The sequence below is a fragment of the Lycorma delicatula genome, chromosome 4 (genome assembly GCF_047948215.1).
Source record: "Lycorma delicatula isolate Av1 chromosome 4, ASM4794821v1, whole genome shotgun sequence".
In the NCBI taxonomy this organism is placed as follows: domain Eukaryota; kingdom Metazoa; phylum Arthropoda; class Insecta; order Hemiptera; family Fulgoridae; genus Lycorma; species Lycorma delicatula.
In genome coordinates, this window is record NC_134458.1 from 63,973,926 (window position 1) to 63,994,134 (window position 20,209).

Consider the following 20,209-nt stretch of genomic DNA (forward strand, 5'->3'; position numbering starts at 1 on the left):
TGGGATTTGAATTCGTCAAAAATGTGATTTCTCACACAACGCTAGATATCTTTTCGACAGCGCATCTATGCTCATTAATAAATTTGAAAAGTGTCTGTCATAGAAAATGGGAACTACATGTACGTGCATATAGTTATTAGTTATATATACTACGCGCATTAGTTATATATTATAGTTATTATTAGTTATATATTATATATTAGTACGCGCATATTAGTTATATATAACTATTATGCTATAATCTATAATCAATAACTATACTATAATCTATAATCTATACTATAATCAATAACAGCAGTTATACTGCTGTTTTTGATTCTATTATAACGTGTGTAGCTCATAACTGCTGGGAGACGGTTAAAAAGTGGAACTTAAGGGAAAAACTTTTACGTACTCTGCGTCTTGCGCTAATAACGGTGTGTAAGTCGTATAAAACTACCTCTACCGCTACACTGTCAGTCCTGACGGGCGTTATTGTGATTGATTTATTAATATCAGGACGGGTCGAACTATCGCGGCTTGTTGTTTCTTGGAAATGCAAGAAAATAGTAAAGAATTACGGGAAATTACTTTAAGGGACTGGTAAACCCGACGGTATTGCGGTGTTACAGATACTGTTAATTATGGACAATTTCATAAAGTTGAAGAAAGAATGTCACTTAAGTGGCAAGACTGGACCACTACACAATGCAACTGGCTACGGGAATTTCAAAAAAAGCTTATTTGACCTTCGGTTAAAACAAAACTCGAATTGTGATGAGTGCGGAGTAGATGAGATAAGTTTTCATGTCCTCTACAACTACGAAATACGATGTGATTTGTTATCACGCGCGTGAAGAATACTCGCATATCAGAATTACTTAGGACAGATCCACGAATTGGTTAGCAATAAGCCAGCGTGTAGAATTTTCACCGAGTTCATACGCGAAATCGGAACTCTGCGTGGTTAAATGGCTATACTACTGCTGTTCGTTATTTCCCTAGTTATAGTTTTGTTTTAACTTTACGTTTAATTATAAAAGTCGTACATAATAGCCAGTTGTTACATTAACACGCAATACCGGGGACAAAAGAGAGGGGGTTAAAACTAGTAAAAAAAAAACTCCCGGCGCACGAATTTACCAAACATTCACACAAACTTATATAAGTAGTACAGCCTAAGTTAGAACTGCTGAGGGAGGGTGATTGTAATGACCACGCTCCCAAAGTGGACCAAATCTGGCCATTAAGGAAACAATAATTAGACACACGTTGGTTTTTCTGTTTTTCTTGTTCAATTGCCATAAATAAATAGAATTAAAAACACCGTCTGTCGCAATAAAAAAAATCACAAAAACGCACACACAGACAGAGAGAGAGAGAGAGAGAAACAACACATGCATGTATACTCTCTTATCTTCGCGATTCCCCCCAAAAAAGAAAAAAAAACTTATTATACACATCAGCGCTCGGTCACAAGAACCAACTTTGTAATTTCTTATTTTGTTCTCTTTTTTATTTACTGTTTTCTGTTCTTTTTCCTACCTGTCTGCTAGCTTTCGTTTCGTTTTTCCCAATTTTCTTTTCCTTTCTGAGGCTCTTGCCCGTTCTCGAACGGACTGGTCTAATCAGGAGTCCATGGGGAAATTTTTCCAAGCCTCTGGTCATGATGAAGAGCACTTCCACGCGGTTCCTGCGCTGGGCAACGGCGTTTATCTTCCTATATGTAGTTTCGATTAAAAAATAATTGTTTAATGAGTTAATTAAAGAAGGCTTAGCAGTCTTGTATTCACTAGCCAGTAAATCTTTTATCTTTATAAGTTGTTACCTTTTTATTTTTAGTACTGAATTATGAGGAAAGTTTTAACAAAATTAGAAATTTTTATGAGACGATGGCTTAGCTCTGTTGATGCACGACCAGCGAATTTCACTGGCGTTCGCTGGATGAAGTGCCGTATCCTCGACCTGATGCGGGATATGGGATTCGTGCACGAGTGTCTTGGATGCGCACCAGGTTGTATGTACACTGTGTACGGTTTATCTATGTTAACTAATGATTTTATCTTTATCGAGTTAGAATTTATTGTAAATCCCGTAGTATGTCAAAAGGACCTAGGGATCCGATTATTTTTTATTCGGTTTATATACAGTCCGGGCTAAAGGTATCCAAAAATAATGAGTCATCGTAGTCTTTTAAACGTAGGCTCAATCGACAGGAACCCACCGGGTTGGTCTAGTGGTGAACGCGTCTTCCCAAATCAGCTGATTTGGAAGCCGAGAGTTCCAGCGTTCAAGTCCTAGTAAAGCCAGTTATTTTTACACGGACTTGATTACTAGATCGTGGATACCGGTGTTCTTTGGTGGTTGGGTTTCAATTAACCACACATCTCAGGAATGGTCGAACTGAGAATGTACAAGACTACACTTCATTTACACTCATACATATCATCCTCATTCATCCTCTGAAGAATTATCTAAACGGTAGTTACCGGAGGCTAAACAGGAAAAAGATAGAGGCTCAATCGACAGGAAGTATCTACAAGATTTGTTCTGTATAGTATACTCTCAAGGTCAGCGGAATACGCAACGCAGGCAAGCCGACTCGCAATGTAGTTGTAATCCCTTTCATTTTCCATTACTGTTTAGGAGTTTTCAGTATCCAAAATTCGACAATTGTGTCTGTTAAGTTTCCCACATATATATAAGGTTGCCTCATCAATAAATATCGTATCAAGAGTTGTTTTCGATACGGTGCAGTAACTCTGCGGCAAACTAATATCGTAGGGGGTGATCATTTGGCTTAATGTGATGAAGTAGCGGTAACTTGTACGCTTGTAAATGGAGCCGCTTGTGAACAATGTCGCGAAGAGTGGAAAGAGGAATTTACAGTTAGTAACTAGCTCGCCTATACGAACCACAGTCTCGTCACTAACTGAAACCTTTGGATGATTTCCAGTTTGTGAAATCAAGCTTCCACTCTCTCTTAATGTCGTATCCCACTGACGAATAGAGTTGGATGTAGGAGAAGATATATTCCATTCAGTTCATACACGCCGTTGAACACGCATAACTGATTGAAAATCCACTGACCAAAGCACACACTGACTCTTCTGTTGTGGGGTCACATCTCGACTGACTACTACTGCATTGTACTTGTGTCTCGAGACAGGACGGTGAGGAGCCACGAACTCGCCACGCGCGTATTTCAAATTCAACTTCTAATAAAGAAATGACGACTTGAACGTGAATTAAATTGACGGCTTTTTGTTTATAATTTTAACATTTAAATAATTATTACTTATTCATAATTTTTAGTTTTACTTATTTATGAACAAATTATTTACAATTATTTTTGAATAAAAAAATAAATACTTGATTAATTATAAATGTATTATCTACTTCATTCAAGTGGTGGGGAAACGATAATAAAAAATTAAATTTTGACGATATTTCTTTCTACATACTCAACATTGCAATGGAAACTATTTTTTTTTTCAAAAATCTTTTGTCAAACGTAATTGGTCTCTCAAAAATCATATTTAATCTTTTAATTTTTAATTTGATGAAAGTTTTTAATAAAAAAATTTGATCTCAATTACACGGTTAAAAAAAAATAATTCGTAATTCTATTAGGCCGAAAAAGTTTTCGCTGTTTTTAATTAGAATTTAATGCTGGGTAACGAGAACTTTTCAACGTCCTAATAGATTAATAATTATTAATGAAATAAATAACAAAATTTTATTGATTTTTGTCCGCCATTTTGAATTTTGAAAAACGAATATAAAATTCGTAATATACGACTTGAAAAACCCTTGTATAACGAATTTCATAAAAAACAATGCATTTTTTTGCCCACCATTTTGAATTTTGAAAAACTAATTTAAGATTCGTAATAAGCGAATCAAAAAATCTATTGGCACAAATTTTCGTCGAAAATGGACTATCAGAAAAATGTATTGGGTGAAAGGGTTAATGAAATAATAAAAAAATAATCGAAATAATACATTTATAATTAATCAAATATTTATTTTTTATTCAAAAATAATTGTAAATAATTTGTTCATAAATAAGTATAACTAAAAATTATGAATAATTAATAATTATTTAAATGTTAAAATTATAAACAAAAAGCCGTCAATTTAATTCACGTTCAAGTCGTCATTTCTTTATTAGAAGTTGAATTTGAAATACGCGCGTGGCGAGTTCGTGGCTCCTCACCGTCCTGTCTCGAGACACAAGTCTGCATTGCGAGTCGGTTTGCCTGCGCATGCCTATTCCGCTGATCTTGGGAGTATACAAAACAAATCTTGGAGATATTTCCTGTCAACCGAGTCTACGTTTAAGAGATTACGGCGACTGGTTTTCTAAATATAGGCCGTAACGCTTGAATACCTTTAGCTCGGACACTGTTGTATTATTTTGTCCTGTACTGTAAGCTGAATGCTCGTTACTGGCTACAAGCCATCTTCCGGATTGCGGATAACGGAAAGAGGAATAGTATGATGGTTAGTTGCGAATAAGGAAAGATTCAAATTAATAGTCGCGGATAGGTACCAGCGATATTTGCGGTGGGGTGGGGTACTGTCAGGGAAGGAAAAGTACACCTAAACAAAGCCGTAAGGATTTTGTATCATAGACCATAATCGGTTAACCCACCGGGTTGGTCTAGTGGTGAACGCATCTTCCCAAATCAGCTGATTTGGAAGTCGAGAGTTCCAGCGTTCGTTCTTGTAAAGGCGAACGCTGTTACTTCTAAAGGCGCTGTGTGAGTTACTTTTATACGGATTTGGTTACTAGATCGTGGATACCAGCGTTCTTTGGTGGTGGGTTTTAATTAACCACATATCCCAGGAATAGTCGAACTGAGACCGTACAAGACTACACTTCATTTACACTCATATATATCATCCTAATTCATCCTCGGAAGTAATACCTGAACGGCAATTCCCGGAGGCTAAACAGGAAAAAAAACAGGAAAAAGAAAAAGATCATAATCGCTTGCAAGGAAATAAGTCGAAACAACCCTCGTGCAAAACCTTGAGAAACGAACAGCCACATTCATACGTTTTGTTGGCAAGTGCTAACGAAATGGATCGGCATCTGTGACAAAGAAGTACCAACAATCTTTTTAACAGCTGAGGTGGGCACCAATTAATCGATTGTCGATACAGCCTGAAAAACAAATTTGAAACTAACATATTTGAAACTTTTAGTACTGCACAACGGAAAGGTATCGAAAAATGTAACTCAGTTTTCCAAGGAAATGTTTTCTTCATATCTTCAAAATCGGTAAACAAAAGGCACAAAAATAATTTGCAAATATGTTACTAGAAATTTAAAACTGCATGGGCATTTTGATTGTTAAACAAAACATCATCAGTAGAAATTGAGAAAATATATTAAAAAAAGAAGATAAATTAAATAACTGACAAAGAATAATAAATAACGATAAATGTCAATTTACAGTAAGTTTTGTTTATTTGTTATTATTTCTTCGGTTTTCATTTATTATTTTTTTTCGTTTCTTCACTGTCTATCGATGTTGATTCAGCAATCAAAATGATCATCTAATTTTAGAAATTAAGTACTCTTTTTATAAATGGTTTTTTTTTAGTATTTTATTGCGTTCTAGTTTATTTTGATAAGTATTTAGCATAGATTTTTATTTGCATTCACTAATTTTTTTTTTTTTTAAACCAGTATAATGATGTTTTACGTTATACGTAAAAAAATAGCCCTTTCATAAAAATCATTAAAGAAGATACCCACGAGTAGATTGAGGAAACAAAAAGGTACAAGATAAATAATGTAGTGTTTAAAAAGGGATTATGAAACCAAATTATGATTTTTAGGACATATAAAGCTTCAAATACTAATTCCGGACACTATTTACTTATAATGAAATGCAGTTTACGAAGTAACGATCAAAAAGATGGACGAGGAGTTAGTAAAACAATAAGGACAGGAGAGGAGATTTTGGACTGATAAATTTTTATTATTGATAAACCGAATTATCAGTCTAAAATTTGATGTATTGTAAATATTTACTAGGACAGCTCACGGACGAATGCTTGGTGGAAAGTATATTAGATGAACACCGGTTAAGTTCCAAAAGAATAACCTAATAGATCTGAAGAAGACATTGATAATGTAAAATTAAATAAAAAGTTTAAAATTTTAAGAAAGATCAAACTGAATTTTCGTTTTTAAGGAAAAAAATAATCATTCACACTGTAAAATGATCAGCTGATAGTTATAAGAGTAGGAGATGGCAAAACGAGTTGTGAACGAGTGAGAAAGTATGTGTATCCTGACCCGATCGCTTTTCAACTCTTACTGATCACCGATTCAGGAATGGAAGAACAAATTTCACGGAGAAATTTTTTCAACCTCAAGGAGAAAAAAATTGTTGAAATTGAAGCGCTCTATTAATAAATAATAGTAAAGATTCATGCAATGAAATGCGTTATAAACGAAGTTAAGAGGAATTATTATATTAAGTAAGATGAACGTAATATATCTGAACTTCAGAATTTTGTTGTCCGGTTAAAAAAATTATAAAGGATTTGTCAAGTAAGAGAGGCATTAAAAGAAAACTGCCATAAACAAGGAGAGCTTTCTTAAAAAAAAAGGATGTAAGAATGCTATTACCTAAACAGGGGTATACGATATTGAAATAATCATTTTAAATATTTGTCGCTCGGTCTGAAGGGGAATTACGTCGGGGGCACGGGTTTTAAAAGCCTAGCCTCCCGCGGTCGGACCCAGAAATGGGTTTGAGAACGCTGGTCCAAACGGATATGGAATGCTAATCTTAAATCCGTCCATAAAATTTAGTAAAACTTAAAACTTAGACCCGTCATTAAAATAAACCCTTAAACACGCCCGATTACAGAATCATACAGCAGCAAGGGACACTGTCCAGGCTCTGTGATTCGAAAGAAGAATTTGCGAAACTCCCGCCACATTTGCATTCCATTCCATTCCAAATATTTGTCTTGTCGTGTAGCGTTTTATAGTAAGTGAAATGGCAGGAAAAACACAAAGGAGACCTTTGATATGCGATGTTACAGAAGGATGTTGAAACCAGGTGCGTTTATAATATAAAAATAAAGTCTTTTAAGACTTCTTCATCTTAAAACAAGAACAATTTTTGGCATCTTATAAAGAGTTGAATTGGGTTGTCCGGCCATATATTAAGAGACATTCGGTAAAAGCTGTAAAAAAGAAAAAGATCGGAATACATGAAACACAAAATTAAGTATGTAGGATATAGTACAAACACTGAGATTCAGTGATCAGTATCGAACAAAGAGGAATGGAGGAGAATAGTATCAGATCGAAGTTGTACAATGAAAAAAAAATTTTAGTCGGTAACAAATTTTTACAATGTACTAGTGAGATAGCCGCTCAGTAATAGTAACGGGCTCGGATATGTAATCCGTTAGATTCGATCATTTCCAAGAGAATTCGCGTATTATCTAATCGAGAATGTTACGCACGTTTCAATTAAGAGGAATGACTTTTTTTGTTGTAATAAAAACAAAAGATCGTTTTAATAACTTCCGTTTTGTAATTTGTATAATTTATGAAAGAATTGGTTTCTTCAATCTCGATGGAAAGGCATTCACTACATAAGTAAGGCAAATAGTAATATATTACCTGGATTTTAGAATAGCCTTTCATATTTGTTTCCTTATATATTGATGCCGTCAAATTTTTGATCGGTTTTTTCTTTGTATCGGCTTCTTTTATTTAGTCAGTAGTTTTTTTTGCTAATTTAAGCTTTTGTTCTCTTTCCGATCCATTTCAAACCGTTCTGCTGCATCCCCCACTTTTCTAGCCGACTGTTCTACTTCATACTCGGGTCTAGGTCGGTAGGTGGTGTCTGTCAGAATGAAAAAAATATTTATCTATTCAATTTCTGTTATCGCGATAAAAAGAGTAAACTATCTACTAAATAAGAAACGAATTCCAGGGCGATGAAGTTTTAGTACAAGTTAAATTTTGTTTGGATTATCTAAATAAAATCAGCACAGCGTTTTAAAACTTTTAAAATGATCTTTAATTCAGGATCGTCTTTTATAAAAAAACAAAGCTGAAATACATTATCTCGACTAGTTTTTTTCAATCCGAGCGAAGTAGTTCACTTTTACACTCAATCTTTTATCATAACAAGGTGCCAAATAACGAATGAATTTATACGTTTTCACGATTATTAAATGTCAGAAAGCAAATTATTATGAAAAATAAATAGTTTACACTTTGAGAAGAATTTTTTCCTGTTCTAACAGATATCGATGAGAAAATATTCTTTTAGCTCGCTGTCGATGAACTTTTTCATAACAAGAATTCGAGGGTTAAAAACTGTCGATCTAAATAACAACCCGGCAGAATTTTTTTTTTAACATCAGGTTTACTGCCGTGTTTTCTCTCAAGTCAGTGAATAAAAATATGACATTAAAATAGAAATTCGACAACTACATTTTGTAGAAGTTCAGATTTTGTTTAAGGTTATTTTTTTTTTATAATCATAATCGGTTACGTAACTCTGATATTTTTTTTTATTGGAATATTAAAACCGCTCGCTCTGATAACTCAAAACATATTCTTCTCTCTTTAAGGTTCATTGAGTCTTCCTATGTTTACCAAGAATCACGGGTTGAATAGTTATTACGAGGTATAAAAAAAGAGTAAAAGAAGCCGTTTTTTCTCTACATTATACAAATAAAATTTATCGTAATAGTTCTATACGATCGATTTCGATTTCAATGTATAAAATGATTAATTATTATTATTCAAGACAATTTTATTCACAACGTTTACTTCTTTTACAATCTCCGTAAAAAAAAGATCAAGCTTTTATCAGCTTTAATTTAACTTCAATGACAATTTTGTGTAAAATGAATACCTTTTAAAGCTATTAAAAAAATAAATTTTATTATCTGCTTTTCTTTAAAAATTAAAAAAAAAAACGAAACTGAGTAGGCATACATAATTTTTAACTTTATTTTCCATAAAAACAATCACATTTAAAAAAAATGTAGACTAGTTAACTATATAGATTATAGAGTATTTCATTCTAATCGCCCCAGGCGAATTTCACGTGAACTATGCACATACAAAAAAATGACCAATAAAAAAGTTACTTAGATTGGAGAGGGACAACTATTGGTGACCTTAGATTTCATTTTGAACTTGACCTTATTTCAAGATTAACACCGCTTTTTAAAATGGAATGACCTTTTTTTGACGCCACCAATGAAAAGAGCAGAAAATTTTACACTGAAATATGTAGTCACACATATGACCTTGGACCTTTTTTTGAAGGTCATACGGCTAACCACCAGAGATAGTGTTGTACGATAGCGTAAGGCCATTTTTACCTAAAATGCTTCGTTTGCGAGTTACGGCTAGTGAAAGATTACGCTCGGATTTCAGCTATCTTGGTGAAGTGAGGTCGTACTGAAATTTTTAGTACGTTAATTAAGGAGCAGAATTATTGAATTTTTATGGGGTTTTACTTGAAAAATCGAATAAGATTAGTCACAGAACCGTATCTGCAGTAGTTTTTAAGAAGTATTTGGTGAAAACCAATAAATTGGGGTAAAAAACTCTTTTTTTATGATTGGCGTACAATAACGTTGTTAAATGAATAATAAACACATAAAAATTTTAAATAAAACTTGTAGAGAATTTAATTCTGAACAAAATGATATAAGATAAGTAGAATAAAACAAAAAAAGTTAGAAAAATTTTAATTTTATTTAGAAATAGTACGTTAGACCAAAGTGCATTATATGTACTGGTTTATTTGGTTTTTGTTTACATTAAATAAGTACTTTTCTGACAAATGTATTAACGTACTGTTTCTAAATAAAATTCGAAATTTTCTAACTTTCTTCGCTTTATTCAACTTATCTTATACCATTTTGTTCAAAATTAAATTCTCTAGAAGTTTTATTTAAAAGTTTTATATGCTTATTATTCGTTTAACAACGTTATTGTACGGCAATCATAAAAAAGGGTTTTTTACTTCAATTTATTGGTTTTCACCAAAGATTTCTTAAAAACTACTGCAGATACGGTTCTGGGACCTATTTCACTAGATTTTTTGGTCAAAAACTATACAAAATCACTAATTCTGCTCCGTAATTAACGTCCTAAAAATTTTAGAAGATTTTACCGAGGTAGCTGAAACTCGAGAGAAATATTTCACTAGCCGTAACTCGCAAACGAAGCATTTTAGGACATATGCTTATATGAATTTTTTCTATTATTTTCATGAGTAGAATAGGTTATGAAATTCCTGGGAAAATTTCGTGATACACTCTGTATATTTAACTGCACAAACATCATAAATATTTGGTAAATTTTATAAATGAATATAATGGAATTTTGATTCAAACCATCAAGACATTTTAGGCCAAAACTATCAATTCTTATCGTAAAATAACGTATAAAAGATGAAAATATTTGATAACACCTTCAGTTAAATAGATGGAGTTTCCATTCTGAATATTTCCTCTGCGGAGAAATAAGGTGAAAGATGAATAATGTTAATCAGACGAAAGAAAGACATAAAAAAAAAACACTTCGTATTTATTGTACAGAAATTTTTTAAATATGAAGAATTCTGGTATATCACAAAAGAAAAAAAATAGTTGAAAAACGATTACACGCACAATTTATAATAAGATATAAACTTAACTAATCAAAATAAGAAACAGTCAATAAAAACGGCTTAAAAACTAACGTTAAACGGAGTTAATCTGTCGCCCAATATTATTTATTTTTCTATAGAGTGTTTATGAAAATAGTTATAAGAATTCAGGGGATGGTACCCCACATCGAAATAAAGAAAAAAACTTTTTACCAACATATGTCTGGATACGCTTAGTTTACCGGCTATCCGCCAGTTTGTGATTTTAACATAAAAATTTATTCCTCAGGAACGGTTTAATCGTTTCGAGCTGAAATTTTTTATACTTCTAGGGTACCTAGAGGTTTACTTGTATAAAAATAATGAACCTGATCTCTCAATTCATTTAAAAATGGCGGCCATTTAACCTCTTTAATTGTTAATATCTTTACAACCGCTGGTTTATTTAAATGTTATGTTTTTAAAAAATATTAAGAGTTTTATGACAAAGAAAATGACATCTTATTAATTTAAATCTGTTCATAAATATTAAAGGTTTAACAAAAATTCTTGAAGTGAGTCACTTTAGATTAAAAAACCAGTTTTCATTTCTTCCCGAATAAAATGAAACAACTCGACACGATCTCAACTGGAATAATTTTATTAATGTTATCATGTAATAAATAATAATAATTTAAAAATATTGAAAATATTACAATAAAATATTGTAATATTATTATTCACCACAGCAGGTAATGTGAATCATATTTATACTAATTAAGAAATGGCTGATATGCATTTAACGTATGGTTTCTCACGTTGTAAAACTCTTGAGGCGAGACGGCTGCATCAGGAACACTTTCCCAATCGAGTATTACCTTCTCACCCGATGTTTTCATGCAATTATACACGGCTCAGAGACAAAGAAAGCTTACATTCAGAAAAACGTAGTAAATCAGGACCACGTTCAATATGTACACCCGAATTTAAGGAGAATGTATGAGATGAAATCACATCCCGAAAAAGGTACTAGAAAACTATCCTTGGAGATCAATGTTAGTAATGAAACAGTTTGGAAGATTTTGCTTGGGCAGCAACTCCATGCCAATCAACTAGGCAGCTAGTACAAGCTATTCTACCTTGAGATTGTACTCACTGTGTTCGGCTATTCCAGAGGCTTATCCGAAAACGTACTAATCGAATTTTTTTGTATGATATTTCCGTTACCGATGAAGGAAAATTTGCAGGAGCGGCCATTCTTAACATCGATAACACGCACATGTGGTAATTGAAAACCCTGAAGTCATTTCAGAGAACCCTCACCGATATCAGTTTTCTGTAAACGTATGGGTTGGTATTCTGGGTGATCATTTATTTGTTTGTTTTTTACCTGATACGCTTAATGGTAAAATATATTACATTTCTTGACGGCTGATCTTCCACCTTTATTTGAAGATTGCTATTAAACATACGCAACAAAATGCGGTTCATGCTGGATGAGGCTCCGCTTATTACAGATAACAAGTTCGACATCACCTAAATGAAGCGTTTACAAATAGATGGATCGGTCGAACAGGCTCAGCAGTACGGCCTGTCAAGTCTCCTGATCTCAATCCTCTTGACCTTTTCTTATGGGGCCGTTCTTATGGGTTCGTATGGGACCGACACTTGTATACACACCCCGGATGATACCATAAAAGAATTTCTCCAAGAATTCTAAATGGGATTGAGAGGATTGTCAGATCCCTGGCATCTTTGAAAGAGTCCGGTGTCGATGAACAAACGCCTGGATGCACGTATTTTGAATGAGGGCCGCCATTTTGAACAGCTGCTGTAGTTTATTTTATTATTTGATACGATAATTTATTATTGTTAAATAAATTTTAATTAAAAAAAAAATAGTTTGTTTAATATCCAGTGTCTGTTCATTAAACGAAAAACCTGCAATGCAAATTATTTTTCAATATTAATATTATTTATTATTGTAGTATTCTCATACTTTCAATATATTATATTGTAATATTTTCAATATTATTAAATTATTATAATTTATTACACGATAACATTAATTTAATAGATTTAAATAAACCAGCAGTTGCAAAGATATTATAAAATGTTTACATGGCCGCCATTTTGAAATGGATTGAGAGATCAAGTTCATTATTTTCATACAAGTAAACTCTAAGTACCCTAGCATTATACGAGATTTCAACTCGATACGATTAACCATTCCTGAGAATAAATTTTTATATTAAAAATAGAAAATGGCGGATAGCCGGTAAACTAAGCGCGTTTCCGGACATATATTGATGTATAGTTTTTTCTTTATTTCGTTGTGGGAAACCGTCCCCTGAATTCTTGTAATGGTTTTTATAAGCACCTTGAATAATGTTAAAGGAAATATTTTGTCTTAAATAATTTTTCAAAAAATTTATAAAATTCAATATTTCTATTCGGTACCTTATGTAGCATTTGATAGTTCAGATAATAATATACGCTTATCTAAATAGTCATTAACTGTTATACAATAAAATTTTTATCTAAATAAAAAATACATTAAATTACACGAAGCGATGAAAAATGCAATAAATTATATTTTTATAAAATCGCGGTGTAATACAAATCGTTCAATAAGACACACTTTAAAGTTTGAATTAACTAAACAACCGAGTAAGAAATAGATAACTAAACTGCACGGTACAAGTACGTTTAGGGTCACATCAGAGTTCTAATAGCTGATGCAAGATAAATACTGTTACGATACTGCCTGCATTGATGTATGAAGCGTTTGTGCCGAGTAAATAATCATACTTTTGTACTTCCTCGCTGTTGTAGTACGCAGTGGAAAGAACGTGTTGCTGTCGGTCAAATAATTACTCCCTTGGATTTTTTTTATTTCTCCACGTGCTGGTTTCCCTCTAGTCAAAGAAAATACTACTCTTTTCACTCGAAGAACTTTTTAACTTATAATAGACATTCTACTTGTACAGGGGTAATTGCTCGCCAAAAAATAATACCGGAAAAACTGTAAAACCATATTAATTATTTTTTCCGAAGTAAAAATCTTTCAAAAATGAAAAATGTTGAAACCTTTTGAAAAGTTGAAGTTTTATAAATTTAAATTATTTTTACCATATCGACTAGAATTATTTCTTTATTAACGAGAAGGTTAAGGAATAATATTCGACCTTTATTGCAACAGAAATAAATGATTTAAAAAAAGTAATTTTACCGTGGAAGAAAATAGATATTTTCGAAAAATTTATTTTTAAAGAAAATATTTAATTCGGAAAAATTTGATCACCTAATTCTATAAAGTATTGAAATAATTTTACCGGTAAAATAATATTATTTTCATTCTTATTTTGTTATCTAATAAAACGAGTAAACAAAAAAAACTACTGTAGAAAGGTGAAAAATGATATTTAAAACCGGTAAAAGATTATATTTATATTAAGACAAGGAAGTAAAGGTTCAGTGAAACCTTTATCTGTTATTTTTCTATAAATGATACAAGTGATAGTAATAAAACAAAATATTCTTTTAGGGTGAACGACAAAGAATTACTAATTACGATCCCTACGCGATCCTAACACGAATTATATCCGGAATTTGAACAGATTAAGTGGATTTAATGCGCAAATTTTATCGGAAGAAATACTTGCTGACCGAATCGATGCTTTTATACACGATGAATGGGTAAATCGTTGCCTTTCATCAAAAAAAAAAAAATCAACTCGATACGTTTATAAACCGCCTGATAAAATTCCGTTGAACTGTAACGGTGAGAATTACATAGATAAAACAGGCCTGATCTGGATAATGCTGCTTAATTAATTGTCGCTTATTATCTTGTATAATTAATTATATAAATATATATTTTTAGGTCGAACAAAAGTTCTATTTGCGAGTTAAATAAATAAATATTAAAAGGGAAGAACGATCGGGGAAGTAATATAAATTATTATTCCTTCATGTAATCTCGATGAATTGTTATCAGAAAACTAATTCGACTCTAAATATCTCGGTACAACGTTACACAACCGCAAATAAACAGATAGATACGGCCTTTAGTTTGAGATGGACTGAATTCAGTAAAAGGTCGTCACGGTCTTCTCTCAGAAACCGAGAAATAAATGATGTTATTAAACGATCGATTTTTAGCCTTGTTAAAGAAGGGTTCCGTGGGTTAGTTCGATTCAAAATGTAATCTATAAAAGAATTTTGTTTGTTTTTCGGCTGTGCGTTTTAAATGTACTGTTTTTACGATGTACGGAACGTTTCGGTAAGTAAATTTTAATCTGTATATTTTTACAAATGCATCATATTTTTTAAGCTATCAATGGAGTTATTAAATCAGTAAAGTTGATTCATAAAATTAAAAATATATACGCATCTTTAAGTTTATACGTTCTAATCGGTGATATTGACCGCGATAATAGAATATTTTATCCGCACTAGCGATTTTCATAAGACTACAATGGATGATATAACTGCAAAAAAAAATAGTGATAGACAGCTTAATTTTTATCGTTCTTAATTATTTTTTCATCGGAATGATTTAAGAACGCTGTCTGTCGATTCTTTAGAATAGTTCGTGTTTTAGATTTGATTTATATCTTCGAAGATAAATCGTATTAAGCAAAATAATAAAATAAAAAAAAACTTTCTATATTATGTCGTTAAACCGTATCCACAGCTCACAACTTTCATAATTAATAAGAAATAACTGTTGCATATTAAATAATTTAAATTATTATAAAAAATAATAAATATTCCTTATATACATTTCGATAATTAAAATAAAAATCTAATTTTATATCGAAATAAAGTAAATCGTGGATTCAAGCGATACCACTAGATGTCGGCCTCATTTCTGTATCTTTTCTTTATGAATGTGCCCGGTGATAAATCAGAGAATACCTCGAAAATCATGCCAGGTAATACCTCGGGAAACTGTACTTGTTTTTAGGTCTTACATGCATAAAATGATAAGTCTTATCGACAATCAATTTAAGGTCAGAAACTTTCATTAAATTAATTCCCACAGATCTCTTTTTAATTAAAACAAAAACAGCTCATTTAACTTCCTTATAGGTGAAAAATAACACGTAAAATCTTGCGTAACTATCGACAATACTTTGGATAAACGCGTAAGATCACAATCGTTCCGACATCGATACTAATATTAATGTTATTAATAATAATATATTTTTTAAAAAGTGATTTCAAAATATTTTTACGTATAATATTCTTGAAACTGGACGATCCATAAAATCCTGTGGAAATCTGAAAAATCTAGACAAATTTATTTCCACTAGCATCACTGTTTTTACCCCCTCTCCCCTGGGCCGGACCCACAATTAAGTATAATACAGCTCAGGGGAGTGTCCATATACTCAAACAGGCCTCCCTGTCATGCCGCCCGTCGGATCTTTCCTCCGTGTATAACTGTTAGATTTCGTAAACTATACTTTTCTCCGATGCCCGCAGTTTCTTCGATCGAGATTAAAACAACTTATTTTCTGGTTAGAATGCGGGGCATTTTTTTGTTCAATGTAGTTTATGTTTCATTTTCTCGCATTCACCGTCGTTCATTCGAAAGTTTTGTTCAAAAAATGTAACGACTGTTCTTTTCGGTATGCCAAAACCGGATGGGTTTCAACATACCTTTTTGGTTCATAAACTCAAGCCGTTCTGAAAGTATGAAGATTCGACACGATCAAGAAGATAAATAAAATTCCTCTGAGTATTAAAGCGAGTAAACGGTACTGAGATTTAAAGGTATTAAAGCGGAAACAGCGCGGGATAACGGTATCGACAGTGAAGGAGACTATTTTGATAGTTATAATAGCGGGAGCTATTATAACTATCGTCTATTATAAGCGTCTATTTGGGAAAATAGACGCTAAAAATTTATTTAGCAAAGGTTCGGCTGCTTTTTGAACGGATCTCGACTAGTACATATACAGAATTACACGCTCAGAATGGATTTTAGAAAAAATCAACAATTTGCATTAATCAAATTTAAACAGTTTTTCGGAATTTTTATTAGTTTCTTGTCTTTATAATAATGGTATCTCAGCTCGTAAATAAATAATTATTCGAAGAAAACAGAAATAGATTAGTGCTTCAATTTACCTTTTTAAGATTTTTTTTTCGACTGGAATCGGTATGTTCTCAGCATCGAGTCGTATTTTATAGTAACAAATTGGGATTATGATATTTTAATAGTCCATGTTATTAGAATGACTGTATTATTATTTAATTATTGAATAAAGGCCGTTTAATCTCAGTTTAAAGCAAATATATACATAAATAGAGATAATTTCGTGTAAAAGTAAGCTTATCCTCGGTAGCAATACCGCTAATGATATATCATTAAAATCCCAGATTAAACGTATTTTTACTCGTTATTTTTAATACTGTAAAAATAAATAAGATGATCGATTTTCGCTCCATTTTTTCTTCAAAAATTATTTATAAACTATTTTTACACATTTGTATTTTGTATTAGGTTCTCATACGCACTGCTTAAAAGCAATTAAATTTAGTAGTATTTAAAGTTTCAATGTTTAATCTTTTTCATAAAATTTTATGTACGGGCTGCAATCGGTTCTCTCACTGCAATTAGCAAAAATATAATCGTCTCATAGGTATGCGATCCAAAATTCTATAACACATTTTGGGTTAGAATCTGACAGCTAAAACATCGCTCTTGTATCAGTGACTAAAAGTAGAATCCGGCTTAAAATTACGAAAAAATAATTCCTTCGAATGTAGTCTCTAGTTTCGTTCGCTTGTATTTTCCGTTGAAATTATTTCGTAAGTGCACTCCGAGTGAATAAACCTCAAAAAGGTTTCGCCAATAGGAGAAAGAAAGCTCGATTTGAAATTTTGACAAATTTTCTCTACTGAAGTCGTTATCTTAATTTCACCGTTAAGAATTCTTTCCCAAAAAAATTTTTGATGTCATACTTTACAAAAAACTGTCTCGCGCAATCTTTTGCTGCGGTGGAGCCTCTTCAAAATTCTGAAATTTTTTTTACTAAAACTTACCAAATTTTACGGTATAATTTATCTTTTATCATGCTTAACCATATCAAAAATCCAGAAAATTTTTTTATCGTGAGAGTGGGCTACATGAAAATATTGAGACTTTACTATAATTTTAATCGTCGTTACAAAAAATATTCGGTTTAAAAAATAAAAAAACAGTAATATTCTGAGCCGCCTAAAATTCTTTTATTTATTACTTTCAAACTTACAATAATCTATTATAACCCGGGCATATAATATATTTATTATTCTATTCGTATTGAAAGCGAATGAATCTTTTATAATAAACACAGTAACTGAAAAAAGAAATTTAGAGAAAATATTTTCACTTGTTTTAAATAATTTTGAGTAGCTGTGCTGCATTATTTTCGAAGACAAAACAAAAATTACTACTTAAATTTTAAAACTGTAAATTACAAAATTCCGTAGATTAAAAATATAGTTTACAGTAAATATAGTATTGAGAACCTTTCCCTATATATCGAGAACCTTTCCCTATCCGTTAGGAAGACAACTATATTTTCGATATCTAGCCTTGAAATCGGTTTTGTCGTCTACTACAATGTTATTTGAAAATATTTCGTCTTCGTCGACACCTTTTTAACACTTCTGACCGAACACGATGATTTTTTATATTTTGTTATCGACTGTGGCATGCACTATGTAGCAATTCTATGCATAACACCCCCCTCCCTTAATCTTTTTTGAGAATTTCACTGTTTGACCCGATTAAAATTATATCCCCGTTCACTATTTCCCGCCCGTTTAAACATCGATTATTACGCGCAAGTTCTTTCACTTTTGTAGCGCGGCGAGCGGAAAATTATCCGACCGTTCGTATCCATTTTTTAAATCGTCTTAACCATTCAAACACTGTGAATGGTATAAAAAAATTATAGTTATAAATGAACATTAACAGTTTATTATTTCTTTAAGCGTTTCTCCGGATTTTCTTCAAAACGTCACGCCAATACGTTGCTTGCGTTAATCGCTCTTGAAAAACGGCAAAACGACACGAATGATGACTTAATTAAACGGTCAGAGCGTTGAATCTTAACTTGCAAACTCTATTACATTTTTTTTTTTTTTTTACAACGCTTATTACACTGGATGAAGTCTATGACGATAATTCAAGTGAATCGCTGTTACCGGTCGATAGCATTAGCCCCCACGGTGGCTTTCGTTCGAAATCGGTTTTTATTTACGATCTAATACGAAAAAAAAAAAACAGTGTGAAATAAATAATCATATGAGTTTAACTATAATAACAACACTAATACATCAAGTAAACTATGCAAGGTTCGAAACCAAAGTTTAAAATTTTATCGACTTTTCGAAGAAAAGTAAGGTATTATTTTCGGTCGCATGGTGTGAGTAGGGGTGAAAATGAATTTTCTTTACGTTTTGATGTATGAGGAGTACGAAAAACCCTTAACTTAAATTGTGGTTTCCTTATATATTTATTTATTTATTTTATTTATATTTTAGGCCTATGTGTAAAGTTTTGTGGCTCGAAAATCTCCAAAACGACTAGATAAATTTTATTGAAATTTAGATATGCTCTAGTAGTGTATCTGAAGTTGTGAGAATTTGATGAAAGTTGGTTGAGTCGTTCTTGAGTTACACTCAATTTAAGCTTGAAAAAATTTGATTGGGGCAAGTTAGACGATTGATTAGAATCTTATTTTTAAAAAGATAAAACATAAAATAAAGAAAAGTCGATCTTCTTGCGCAGATCTGCGCAAGGATTCTACTCAAAACATTCTATTCTATTTTCTATTCTGATTCAAAACATTAGACGGGCTAAAAATAAAATAAGTGAAACGGAATGTATTACATAATAAATTTATTGATTTATACATCACCTGCCACGAATACAAATAACCGCGACAAGTTGGACTTCCTCATCCGAACCGCGATGAATTCGCTACACTTTATTAAAACCTATTATAACTTATTAAATACCGTTCGACCCGTTCCGAGTTCGATCGAAATCCATTTGAACTTCCGGAAGAATAAAGAATAATTTTGGAATATTCACCATACAAGACTTTCTTTATTCGTTTTTAAGAACAAATTTTGTAATTTGACCGATCCATCGTGGAGTATCGTTACAAAACAAAATTCAGATTCTCAGTATTGTATAAAATATAACTTTCAATTTTGATCGAAAGGACAATATCAAATTGGTAGAAATTGAAGGACAATACTCCAAATTAATTATACGATAACACAATTTAAATTCCGAATTAAAATTTTCTAAAGATGACAAAGAGATACGTGATTATTACAGTGTGATTATAATGTAAAGGATGCAGACTGTGGAAAATTCGCACACCTGTGAGAACGCACTTTACATCTGTACAGCAGTCTATACCTTTCTGATTGCTTCACCGAGAATTGTGTCATTAAATAATCGTGGGACTGGTTATTATGTGATTCTAACAATTTTTTTTTTTTTTTTTTTTTTTTTAATAATTATTTTTGTTTGTCGAGCGTTTGTTGATTTTTTTAGTTTTATTACTTAC

General features: G+C 31.9%; 2 protein-coding genes across 10 annotated transcripts in view; one reads left to right on the forward strand and one right to left on the reverse strand.

The window, feature by feature from the left end:
• Nucleotides 1-20,209, forward strand: part of LOC142323472 (solute carrier family 41 member 1) — a 185,630-nt gene that overhangs the window by 71,284 nt on the left and 94,137 nt on the right. The window contains exon 1 of one of the 4 annotated variants that reach the window (XM_075363142.1): nucleotides 14,557-14,907. The exons of 2 other annotated variants lie outside the window; for them this stretch is intronic. In XM_075363142.1, the coding sequence (XP_075219257.1) occupies nucleotides 14,875-14,907 (33 nt within the window). In that variant the 5' untranslated portion in view covers nucleotides 14,557-14,874. Of the gene's footprint in view, nucleotides 1-14,556; nucleotides 14,908-20,209 lie in introns of those variants that run through there. One more of the 4 variants, XM_075363146.1, reaches the window with a different exon arrangement.
• The window catches only part of LOC142323473 (uncharacterized), a 125,402-nt gene that overhangs the window by 68,230 nt on the left and 36,963 nt on the right, over nucleotides 1-20,209 (reverse strand). The window lies entirely within an intron of this gene.